The following is a 13,781-nucleotide window of genomic DNA, read 5'->3' on the forward strand; positions in this document are numbered from 1 at the left end:
TCGACTAAAATCCGCCTGTTCGCAAATTCCAATCCCCACAACTCTAGCGCCACCAAAATTGGGAACAATTCAAGTAACACTACATTTCTGGTAGCTCCTGAACTTACCCAGGCCTCCGGCCATGCCGCGCAACACCAATGTGTTTGCCAAATCGCTCCAAAGCCTCTGGAACCTGCCGCATCTGTGAATAAACAAAACTCGCGCGCGACAATGAACTCCGCTTGAAACAAAGACTTACCATTATAGGTGTCCAAAAAACTGGCCCATACCAACAGGTCCTCTTTCATAGAAGCCGTTACTCTGATATGGTCAAACGGTGATTTCAAACCGGAAATAGATAAATAAAGCCGACGTGAAAAAATTCTGCCTACTGGCATGATTCTGCAAGCGAACGCTAAGACGCCCAATAGCGACTGCATCTCCTTCAGGCGCACCTTCCTTTTCCGAATGACCGCCGCAATCAAACTTCTCAATTTACTTACTTTTGTGTCCGACAAACGGCACTCCATTTTAACTGTGTCTATTACTATTCCTAAAAACTCCAAAGACACGCTGGGCAAACATGTTTTCTCTTCCGCTAGGGGGATCCCGAACTCCCGGGACATGGCTTGGAAACTGGACAATAACTCAGAACATAAATTAGAATGGGAGGGCCCAATAAGCAAGAAGTCGTCTAGGTAGTGGACTATGCTGTCCACACCAGAACGAGAACTAAGCACCCAATGCAAGAACGAGGAGAATGCTTCAAAATAGGCGCAAGATAGGGAACACCCCATCGGAAGACACCTGTCAAAAAAATACTGACCTTCAAAATAAAAACCTAAAGAACAAAACGCGTTAGGGGAAACTGGCAACAGCCTGAACGCTGACTTTATGTCAGCCTTTGCTAACAGCGCTCCAGGACCCGACAATCTGATCTTATCCATTGCCTCCTCAAATGTCGCGTATGACACAGCGCATAACTCGCCATTGATCTCGTTGTTCAAAGAGTCACCTTTTGGAAATGACAAATGATGTATAATACGATACTCATTTGGTTCCCGTTTGGGCACCACCCCCAAAGGAGAGATTCTAAAATTACCAAACGGTGGATGGTCAAAAGGCCCTGCAATTCTCCCTTCCCTTAATTCTTTACATAACTTGTCCCTTACCACATGGGGAAATTGCTCTACTGATTTTAAATTACCCACTAGCTTGCAACCTTGCCCTGAAAATGCCGGGAGCGGAAAAACTTGAGCGAACCCTTCATTGATTAAACATGCTTTCTCCCTGTCTGGGTAACTGTCCAGCCACGGGCGCAGACTTTCCAGCCTCACTGGTGTGCAGGCTTTTGTGAAAAATATTCTGCGACTGGGAAGGACCCGCCACCGCATTCTTTTTAAAGCATTTTACTGCTGGGTGCGTCCCGGCACAAATTGAGCATTCATGTCTGTACTTACATGAGTTGTTCCAGCGACATTGACTTTCATTAAAGGCAAAGCAGCAGCCTTTCCTAAAAGCCGCTGTGGAAGGAGTGCCTGACATCTGCCTAGGTGTTGCTGGTTTTTGTGGTGCCATTAAGTTGAGCCACAGGCCAACGTCCTTCATCCCCCATCTGAGTGTTGGGTGGATTGCGAGTTTTTGCCTGTATGACTCATCATAATAAAACCACCCCAGGCCCCCAAAGCTCTTGTATGCCTCCAACACATGATCCACATGTTGAAACAACCCACCACACTGCTCTGGATGTTTTTCCCCCAACACTCCAGCATAAATACAGAAGGCCTGAAGCCAGTTATTAAACGACCGTGGGATCAGTCTTCGCCTCTCATCCTCACCTTTATCCTCACCTCTTCTAAAACCACCCTCTTTCTGACCGGGAAGAAGCGAGAGAATATCAATGTACTCCCCATTGTAAATTTTTTCTTTCACCGCTGTGCTTAAGTGGTACCCTAGTGGTGATACTTCGCAGGGCATAGCCTCCTTCATAACCCTCTCTGGTACATTAGCCTTGGACCCTGAAGCTACACACTCACCAGCCCCTTGCTGTGACAAATTTACTAACACACTATGCTGTGCAGGGGGGTGAGCAGACAGGATGTCAGGGACAGCAGGCAAAATAGGGGTTGAAGGTATAGGAGAAGGTAAAACAGCAGGCATTTTTGAAAGAGATTGCAATAAACCAGACAGAGATCCCACCAGCCCAGATAAAATATTCAACTGGCTTAACTCACCAACTGGTTGTGATTGTGGTACATGTTGCTGAGCCGCTTGCTCCAGCAACGCCGCAGGTGCTTGAAGCTGCGCTGCCTGTGTCCCTGATGCCTGTTGCGGCACCGCTGTGTGTGCTCCCCAGCTCTGGGGAACCTGCTGCTGACTGGGAGCCTGCGCCGCAGGCAGGCGACCTCTGGACCTGCACGTTCTTCTTGCCTTGACCTCGCTGCCCACCTCTCTTTGCTGGGGACTGGGATGCCGCTCTCCGTTTCTTCCCACCTCCGCTCCTCTTGCTTCCACCCGCCTCTTCTTCTGCTGTCTGTCGTTGAGGCGGAGACGACACTACAGCTGCCGACACTTGCTGGCTGTATCTCTCGGGCGGCACGCTCCGTCTTCCTCTCCGCAGGGGGGCGGGTGCGGGAGACCCCCGTTCCGAGCTGTCACTCACCGCCAGCACACCTTCCTCTGCCACGCCCATGGTGCTCAACGCCGCATTCTGCGACTCCTCTCCCGTGCCTGCTGATAGGCACTGACGTAGCCAAGCCTCTCCTCCTGCTCCGCCCGCTCTCTCCATTAGCTGACGCACCAGGTCTTCCATAGGTAAGGGCTGTGACATACTGCATTCGCCGAGGAGTTCCTGGGAGTTCATGGTTCTTCCACGTCCACCGGGCCAGAGGAAGAGCCCCGGAGCCAGCTGCTCCTTAAATAAACTTGCCCAGGCTTCCAGCACATTCCCTGTGAGCCTATTGGCTCTTCCTGCTAGCTCCCTTGCAGCTGATTGCCCCAGCTGCCGCATTAACCCCTACTAAACTAACTAACTAGCCCTGCTAACCAAAGCTGGGGAGGCCGCAATCCCAGGAAAGTGGCCACATATTGTGACCCCTTTTTCATTTTAAGTGCAAAGGAGGGATTTGGGGACCCCCCGATCCCTCCATAAAGAGTGCCTGTAAACACGTCTTACTTTCACAAGAGATGTTTATATCCCTTGTGACGGGCAGCGATAAAAAAACTATCAAATTTTTTTTTTTGAAAGGGACAATGTTGAAAAATAAAGAAATAAATAGGAAAATACATTTTTTTTTTTTTTAAAGTGTCGCTTATGGAGATTTTTAGTTACTGTAGTTTATCGCTATTCCATGTTAGGTATCTATTTACTTGGTGTAACATCATCTTTCACATTATACCAAAAAATTGGCCTAACTTTACTGTTCAGTTTTTTTTTTTATTCATGAAAGTGTATTTTTTCCCAAAAACGTGTGACATTAAATATTGCAATGATCGTCATTTTATTCTCTAGGGTCTCTGCAATTTTTATATATATATAAAATGTTTGGGGGTTCTAAGTATTTTTCTAGCAATAAATATGGATTTTAACTTGTTAGCAACAAATGTCAGAAATAGGCTTAGGCGTGAAAGGGTTAAATGACGAAATAATTACTTTACGATATCCTGTAAGTAATGTAAAAAGAGACACATACAGTATCTTACAAAAGTGAGTACACCCCTCACATTTTTGTAAATATTTTATTAGATCTTTTCATGTGACAACACTGAAGAAATTACACTTTGCTACAATGTAAAGTAGTGAGTGTACAGCTTGTATAACAGTGTACATTTGCTGTCCCCTCAAATAACTCTAAACACAGCCATTAATGTCTAAAGTGCTGGCAGCAAAAGTGAGTAGACCCCTAAGTGAAAATGTCCAAGTTGGGTCCGATTAGCTATTTTCCTCCCCGTTGTCATGTGACTCGTTAGTGTTACAAGGTTTCAGGTGTGAATGGGGAGCAGGTGTGTTTAATTTGGTGTTATCGTTCTCACTCTCTCATACTGGTCACTAGAAATTTAACATGGCACCTCATGGCAAAGAACTCTTTGAGGATCTTTAAAAAAGAATTGTTGCTCTACATAAAGATGGCCTAAGTGATTTATGTTTTAGTCCTTTAACAAGCGCATGTATTTTGTGGTATACTCTATGATGTGTTTAGTGCATTCTTGAATTTGAATTAACTTTAAAAATGCATTACACTCTGCTAGAAAGCTATGTTAAATCAATTGGAAATGTATCAAGCTGCTTTATGGTAGCTTTATAGACTTTTTTTTACTAGTATTTTTTTTTATAATTATTAATTGTATTCATTATTATTTATTATTCAAGTTTTACGTTTAGTAATAAAATAATTGTACTTGATCCAAAGATAATAACTGTGTCTTTTTTCTTTTTTCTTAGCGACTCTAGGGACACTGGATTTTAGCTTGCTCTACGATCATGAAAACAATGCTCTGCACTGCACAATCAATAAAGCAAAGGTACGTTCCAGTCTGCTTTGCATGCAGCATCCATTGTAGGTACCTAGAGGAAGTTGTCCTCAATTAACCTCCACACAGTACTGTCCTCTTTATATGCTGTCATTTATACAAGCTCCTCTAGTTCAATCCTTCTATTTGGTTATTGTCGTACCTACTACATGTGTGTGCTCCTTTGTCAATGTGTGCTTCTAAATGAATTCCTTCATAAAAGCTAATAGCATTGTGTCAATGTACAAAGTAAAAAATAAATGTATCGGGTTATGCAAATTATTTTTGATCTTAATGAGTAAAAATAATTTATCATGAAACATAAAGTAGTATGAAAATATATATATATATGTTTTTATATATATCTATCTATCTATATATATATATATATATATATATATATATATATATATATATATATATATATATATATATATATATATATATGTATATGTATGTTTGTATATATATATATATATATATATATATATATATATATATATATATATTATACAGTATATTATTTCTTTACACCACTTCATTTAATGAGCTGCTAATAAATAAACTATAGGAAATATGAAACAAAACAAAAAAAATCTCACTATAAAGTATAAATATACCTAAACCCAAGAGCAAAATACAATGTGAAGCAATCTCCCAGTCTTCCAAGGGCTTGATGGTGACGCCTGGAGCCAGCGAGAGCTGACATTCCCCCTCAGGGTGCAGGTTACTAGGCATGGTGGATGTAGTGCAAAATTGAAGGATGAGCGCCAGTCACTTTTAAAAATGAACAGGTTTTTATTTCTCTTAACAGGAAATGTGGGAGAGAGGGTTAGGGCACAGGACACCCTTAGGCAAATGCAATAGCAACTGGGCAGACTCCACAAACAAAAGTAGAACTAGGCAGATTTACTAGCAGCCCTGTTTAGGACAATGGTGCTACAAATGTATTGCAGCTTTATTAGAGTGATAAAGCTCACTCACTGGACTGTACCTGTGGAGGAGCAGTGTTGGACTACAAAACACATTCCTCTCTTCTCTCTATAACATTGGTGGGAGATGTTCTGTGGTTCACAAAGAGACAGAGCTGGGTACAGGCAGAGCTGTGTCCCTTTTGCTGATTTCTCTTCTGTTAAGCCCTGTACACACACTCGGTTTTCACGCGGTAAAAAGTCCCCTGTGAAAACCGAGGGGAAAGCCGAGAACCCGGCAGGAAAAAACATGGAGCTTTGGCCGGGAATCCCGGCCGTGTGTATGCTCCATGGGCACTGTCTCCCAGTGTTTCCCATAGAGTATTAGTAAATCTGGTGGAAAATCCCACTGGGATTCCCGGCTGTTTTCCTGATGGGAAACTGCGAGTAAGCATACACAGATCTGGTTTTCCCGGCCAAAAGCTCTCCTGGCAGTTTTCCCGACGGGAAAACCGGTCGTGTGTACGAGGCTTCAGTGAAAATATTCTTCCATTCTACAGCTGAATGTAGAATGGAAGAATATTTTCACTAACAGAAGAGAAATCAGCAAAAGGGACACATTCTACTGACTGTACATTATGTTCCTTGTGATAACTTTTCTATTTGTGATTTAGACAGCACTTACAGTATGCCACGTACACACGATCATTTTTCAGCATGAAAAAAACGTTGTTTTAAAAAAATGTAATTTAAAATGATCCTGTGTGGGCTTCACATAATTTTTCGGGTTCTGAAAAACGACAATTTTTTTTTTCCGAACATGCTGCATTTTTTAACATCGTTTTAAACAATGTCGTTTTTCAGGTTGTAAAAAATGATCGTGTGTGGGAAAGTTATGAGCCGGGAGCGCTCGTTTTGGTAAAACTACCGTTCATAATGGAGTAATGGAGTAAGCATAATGGAGTAAGCACATTCATCACGCTGTAACAGATAGAAAAGCGCGAATCGTCTTTTACTAACACGGAATCAGCTAAAGCAGCCCCAAGGGTGGCGTCATCCGCATGGAACTTCCCCTTTATAGTGCCGTCGTACGTGTTGTACGTCACCGTGCTTTGCTAGAGCATTTTTAAAAAACGATGGCACAGTATTCACAAAGCACTCACCCCCAGTCGCTGTTAAAGATACGCTGGGTTTCCTCAGCGTAAGCCAGAGTAGGTGGAAGTGGGCGTATCCCAGTGCGCATGCTCAGAATCACGTCGAAACAACTGCCTAAGATACGTCGAATCACTGCCTACGACATGAACGTAACCTACGCCTAGCCGTATTCACGTACTACGTAAACGACGTAAAATACGACGGCTGTGTTCCCTGGTCCATACCTTTGCATGACTTGCGCCTCCTATATGGGGAATAACTTTACGCCGGACGTAGGACTTACGCAAATCGCGTATATTATGCGCCGGGCGCAAGTACGTTCGTGAATCGGCGTATCTCCCTCATTTGCATAGGTGAATAGGAAATCAATGGGAGTACCACTTGCGGCCAGCGTAAATATGAGCCAACGATACGCCGGCGTAGGAAAGTTACGTCGGTCGGATGAAGCCTATTTTCAGGCGTATCTAGTTTTGTAGGCACGGCGCACAGATACGACGGCACATACTTACACTTACGCGGTGTGTCTCGAGATACGTCGGCGTAAGTGTTTTGTGAATCTGGGCCATATTGTAAATTTTATTTAGTTTTATCACATGTTGTTTTTTTTGTTTGTGACCTTAGTTCTACTTAAGTTGTGACAGTTGTAGCGTTATTGCAGTTCCAGGTTGGCACCATCACTGTGCTGCTTGGAGAGTGTGTAGCCTAGTACAAGTTCAGGCAATGTTCTTAAAATAAATTATTGGCCGGATCCATAATATTTTCTTTTTTTATACTTGGTACTAGAAAGTTGATTCACCGACTTTTATTTATACCTCTTGGGGACTTTAGCTTCAAGGTCTCTTTGATAGAATTTGACCTCTGCCTTCTGCTGCCTCAATTTACCAGATCAAACAGGGAATTCCGTATTTCACTCCATCCACTGAATTTTCTTCTGTAACAGTAGTAGGACTGACTCATAATGACTAAAGTTATGCTGAGTTATGAAATCAGATAAAGAGATGTAATCACTTGTCACCAATGAGATAAAGAAGCTGGCGATTGATTGAGCCCAAAGATATCCACCTAAAATTGTACTTTAAAGCTAAACTCTAGGGAAACAGCTAAATGCATAGTTAAAATATAAATTCATGTTAGAAGATGTATAATTCTGTTTAGCTAGTTTTGTGATTCAGACATCCTATACATATAAACATTTGAAACACTTATTAACAATTATATCCTCGTAATAATATAGCTTGATTAAGGACGCAGCCCAGTCTGCTAAGTGGTTGATGAAAGAGCTTCAGTATATGGATCAGGTTATCTCTGTTATTCTCACTGCTGTAAGCGTGTTCACAGTCCTAAACTGACAGCATTGTGCAAAGCAACATGATTAGTAGAGCATGCTAGTTCTCCCTCTCCCAGTCTGAGTGCTGTTTTAAAGGCAAATAAAATGTAGACAATATTGATTTGAATCTTATTATCAGTACTGTCTGTGATATTTGCACTAACTGTCTAACATATAATTTTTCATGGACAAGCTTTCGGGGTGTGTCCCCTTCTTCAAGGTCCAAGCCTTACTGATTCACAAAAGTTTTGAATCAGTACTGCTTGGACCTTGAAGAAGGGGTAACACCCCGAAAGCTTGTCCATGAAAAATTATATGTTAGTGCAAATAAAAAAGTATCACGGACAGTACTCAATTTTCTCTGTCACAGTTGCACTAATATGGCTACAATCACATCATAGATCTTCTTGAAATTAAAATATACCATATTTTCCGGCGTATAAGATGACCTTTTGTACTTAAAAATATCCCCCAAAAATCGGAGGTCGTCTTATATGCCGGTACCTGTATGCAGAATCAAACTGCAGGCGTCCATTGTTCAAAAGCCGCGCCTCCTCCTCGTCCTGTTCCGTGATAGGCGGAACACTCAGTTTCCCAGCTGAGTCTGTGTTCAGTGTTCCCCCTATCACGGACGTCCTCTCGTCCTCGGCCTCGAATGAGAGGACCTTCGTGATAGGCGGAGCACTAAACACAAGCTCTGCTGGGAAACTGAGTGTTCCGCCTATCACGGAACAGGAAGAGGAGGAGGTGCGGCTTTTGAACAATGGACACCCGAAGTCTAACACTGCATACAGGGGTAAGGTATGGAGATCGGCACAGTGAGGTATGCAATGGGCACAGTAAGGTAGGCAATGGGCCCAGTGAGGTAGGCAATGGGCCCAGTGAGGTGGGCACAGTGAGGTAGGTAGTGGGCACAGTGAGGTATGCAATGGGCACAATGAGGTATGCAATGGGCACAGTGAGGTATGCAATGGGCACAGTGAGGTATGCAATGGGCACAGTGAGGTGAGTCGGAAGGGGGTCGTCTTATGAAGATCGTAGTGCTATGAAAAGAGGATGCTCAATTTCCCTAATGCCGCGTATACACGATCAGTTTGTCTGATGAAAACGGTCTGATGGATGAACGTTATTGGCTTAATAATTAAAACAGAACAAATGTGTGGAACCTTTAACCAACGTTATATTTAAATACAATGACATATGCTGTACAGGGGAGATGTTTTGTGTTTGTTTTTGTTTGTTTTTTCACATAATGGTTTGATGTCATTATATTTGCTTCACATTGCACTTTTATCGATACCTCTTACTTTGGGTGTATATTTGGTACACGTTGTACACTGTATACTGACAGCAGCAAAAGTTGGTATTAGCGCATTACTACCGTTTTTTATATGCTGTACAGGATTGCCTAACTAAATCTCTAATTCCTTTTAAAAATGAAACAGGTGAGTTTTGACTCTCATGCCGCGTACACGCGATAATTTTTCGGCATGAAAAAAACATTGTTTTTCAACAATGTCATTTAAAACTATTGTGTGTGGGCTTCACACTATTTTTCAGGTTCTGAAAAATAACAAAAAAAAATTCGAACATGCTGCATTTTTTAACGTAGTTTTAAACTATGTCGTTTTTCGGGTTGTCAAAAATGATCGTGTGTGGGCTAAAACGACGTAAAAAAACCCGCGCATGCTCAGAAGCAAGTTATGAGACGGAGCGCTCGTTCTGGTAAAAATACCATTCATAATGGAGTAAGCACATTCATCACGCTGTAACAGACAAAAAAGCGGGAATCGTCTTTTACTAACATGGAATCAGCTAAAGCAGCCCAAAGGCGAATGGAACTTCCCCTTTATAGTGCCGTCGTACGTGTTGTACGTCACCATGCTTTGCTAGATAATTTTTTAAAAATGATGGTGTGTAGGCAACATCGTTTTAACGATGAAGTTGGGAAAACGTCATTTTTTTTCATGCTGAAAAATGATCGTGTGTACGCGGGATCACTGCCACCCTTGGTCTGTAACACAAGTACACCCACCACACATATATGCATATAAAGTACATTGTTTTTGAATGCGGCAAGGTTAGCATTTTTCAAACTTTTCAAATTTTTCAAACCTTAGGAGCATAAAAGAGTATCAGGCAAACCATATTGCAACTATGGGTCCTTGGGATAAAAGCATTAGGAATACCAAATAATTCCACCTCAGGGGTCCTAGAAACTGGAAGGTTCAGACTGGTTTCCAGAAAAGTAAATAAGTCCCTCAGACTAAAAGAGCTTCAACATTTTCATGGTAGCTGAAAACACGAATATATCTCATTTAAATGTGCTACTAAATATACTGAGAATTCCAAGTTTAATGTCTACCAGAACTCACCTTAGGAGTCTTTCTGAAGTATGCTTAAAGTCCATGTGTAGCCACTGGCTAGTTAAATTCCGTCAACTTGAAAAAAAATCTACGACTCCTCCCAAAAGCCAGTATGAACTGGATTTCAATGATTTCTGGTTTATGTTGCATGATGCTATTTCTTGATTTAGGTGAGGAGCTAGAGCTTCGGGCAAGGCTTTCTTATAAGGAGAAAAGGTATAAAGAAGCTAGCACCTAACCCAGCTTTAATACCTAAGGTTTATGTATTTGCATAGAAATCCTAAATTTTATTACAACCCAAATGTCAGGTACATGGTGGTTGGTTTTCCTAAGGAGCTTTTACATTTTAACCACTTAAGCCCCGGACCATTTTGTTGCTAAATGCCCAGGCCAGGTTTTGCGATTCGGCACTGCGTCGCTTTAACAGAAAATTGCGCGGTCGTGCGACGTGGCTCCCAAACAAAATTGGCGTCCTTTTTTCCCCACAAATAGAGCTTTCTTTTGGTGGTATTCGATCACCTCTGCAGTTTTTATTTTTTGCGCTATAAACAAAAATAGAGCGACAATTTTGAAAAAAATTCAATATTTTTTACTTTTTGCTATAATAAATATCCCCCAAAAACATATATAATTTTTTGTTTCATCAGTTTAGGCCGATACGTATTCTTCTACCTATTTTTGGTAAATAAGTGTTTATCGATTGGTTTGTGCAAAATTTATAGCGTTTACAAAATAGGGGATAGTTTTTTTGCATTTTTATTATTTTATTTTTTTTACTACTATTGGCGGCAATCAGCGTTTTTTTTCGTGACTGCGACATTATGGCGGACACTTCGGACAATTTTGACACATTTTTGGGACCATTGTCATTTTCACAGCAAAAAATGCATTTAAATTGCATTGTTTATTGTGAAAAGTTGCAGTTTGGGAGTTAACCACAGGGGGCGCTGTAGGAGTTAGGGTTCACCTAGTGTGTGTTTACAACTGTAGGGGGGTGTGGCTGTAGGACTGACGTCATCGATCGAGTCTCCCTATAAAAGGGATCACTCGATCGATGCAGCCGCCACAGTGAAGCACGGGGAAGCCGTGTTTACATACGGCTCCCGATCGGACCCCCGACCCGCTAGAAGGCAGGGACGTACATATACGCCCATCTGCCTGTACGTGCCATTCTGTGGACGTAAATAGGCGTGCGGCGGGCGTTAAGTGGTTAATGTGCATATCACAGTACCACATTCCATCAGAAATTCGAACTGAAATAATATCTGTCACTACAGCTTTTTATGTTATGAAACTGAAAAGGCACTGTGATCCTCCATGTTGCTACAATGAGGGATCCCAAACAAACTGGGCATTTCCAATTTTACTGTAAATCTTTATGTCCATGTCATAGTATATGTAGAATACACAAACTTGTTAATGCTGCTTAAAAAAAACATTTCCAAGATCAGTATCTGAATAGCTCAGAGAGTTGACCAATGGCACAGTCAACAATGTTTTTTAAGTTAGATGATAAAATGAAATATTACTTTTTAATTCTGCCTGCAAGCATGTGGTGTTGTAAACTTGGTACTATGATAGCTGTTTTAATTTTTTTTTAACACAGTAGGTAAGAAGTGTGACTTGTGATACTTTCATTGCTATAGGCAATGAGAATTAATTGTGCATGCCAGCACAGTTTAGCTTTTGCAAGACATAATAAATCAATTCCGCCTAAAGCACGAGTCATGCAGACAGCGTTTGAAAATATTGCTGTATAATTTTACTTAACCACCCAGCTATGTACTCATAACCAGAGAAAGACTCTATACTTCTGTTGAGTAGTTTAGTAATAGTAGACATCTAGCACTGGATAGTTTGCCTTTTGGCAACTCTGCCAATGTTTAAAAGGCAGAATAAAAAATGTTCCCTTCAATGGGAAAATCTGGCAACTTCTTTGTTGCATAATCAAATTTAGGCTAGTATAGCTTCTATTCAAAAATATTAAGATAAGTATTATTTTACAGTTATTAGGCTGCAAATAAGTACAATTCTGTATTTTTATATATATATATAAAGCAATCCTGTGCAGACATGTTCCTACTGACAATCCATACATTATTTTATACATGTTTATCTCCTTTGTGTGTATTGGAACAAAACAAAAAAAGGGAGGAAAAAAAGCAAATTGGACATAATGTCACACAAAACTCCAAAAATGGGCTGGTCAAAATTCTTGGCACCCTTTCAAAATTGTGGATAAATAACATTGTTTCAAGCATGAGATGCTCCTTTAAACTCACCTGGGGCAAGTAACAAGTGTGGGCAATATAAAAATCACACCTGAAAGCAGATAAAAAGGAGAGAAGTTCACTTAGTCTTTGCAGTGTGTGTCTATGTGTGCCACACTAAGCATGGACAACAGAAAGAGAAGAATAGAACTGTCTGAGGACTTGAGAACCAAAACTGTGGAAAAATATCAACAATCTCAAGGTTACAAGTCCATCTCCAGAGATCTAGATTTGCCCTTGTCCACAGTGCACAACATTATCTAGAAGTTTGCAACCCATGGCACTGTAGCTAATCTCTCTGAGCGAGGACGGAAGAGAAAAATTGATGAAAGGTTGCAACGCAGGATAGTCCGGATGGTGGATAAACAACCCCAAACAAGTTTCAAAGAAATTAAAGCCATCCTGCAGGCTCAGGGAGCATCAGTGTCAGCGTGAACTATCTGCCGACCTTTAAATGAAATGAAACGCTATGGCAGGAGACCCAGGAGGACCCCACTGCTGACACAGAGACATAAAAAAGCAAGACTACAGTTTGCCAAAATGTACTTGAGTAAGCCAAAATCCGTTTGGGAAAACGTCTTGTGGACAGATAAGACCAAAATAGAGCTTTTTGGTAAAGCACATCATTCTACTGTTTACCAAAAACGAAATAAGGCCTACAAAAGAAAAGAACACAGTACCTACAGTGAAATATGGTGGAGTTTCAATAATGTTTTGGGGTTGTTTTGCTGCCTCTGGCACTGGGTGCCTTAAATGTGTGCATTTTGGGTCGCACTGTAGAGCCCAGTGTCAGAAAGCTGGGTTTGCGTCCGAGATCTTGGGTCTTCCAACAGGACAATGACCCCAAACATAAGTCAAAAAGCACCCATATTTATAACTGGTCTACTAATATAGGAATACATTAAGAAGTATACTACATTATAGAGTTTGCAGATAGTGGAGATTACAAGGGAAACATAGTTATACTAACAAACTTATTTTAATTAATGTGATTTTATGTAAGGGTCAGGTTTTGCTGCACCAAGTTTATTTTAAATATATATAAAAATATAATAAATATATACAGTTGATAATGTATATACAAGCATAGTTAGAGGCCCTAGTTACTAGTCCTCAGAATGGCCAATAACCTGACTCACATTCTCCAAATACCATCCATTACACTTGATTCATAAATTTTCAGCACAATTTAGTAAATTGTTGTTGTTTCTGTCTATATTACTCTATATTACAAGCCAGGCTTATTTATCCCAGGATTAAACCA

At 41.1% G+C, this 13,781-nt stretch overlaps 1 protein-coding gene across 1 annotated transcript in view; it reads left to right on the forward strand.

Annotated features, from left to right (window-relative positions):
• Positions 1 to 13,781, forward strand: part of DOC2B (double C2 domain beta) — a 675,394-nt gene that overhangs the window by 229,331 nt on the left and 432,282 nt on the right. The window contains exon 2 of the mRNA XM_040336805.1: positions 4,421 to 4,500. Coding sequence (XP_040192739.1) covers positions 4,421 to 4,500 — 80 coding nt within the window. The remainder of the gene's footprint in view (positions 1 to 4,420; positions 4,501 to 13,781) is intronic.

This window comes from Rana temporaria, chromosome 2 (assembly GCF_905171775.1).
Source record: "Rana temporaria chromosome 2, aRanTem1.1, whole genome shotgun sequence".
NCBI classification, from domain to species: Eukaryota; Metazoa; Chordata; class Amphibia; order Anura; family Ranidae; genus Rana; species Rana temporaria.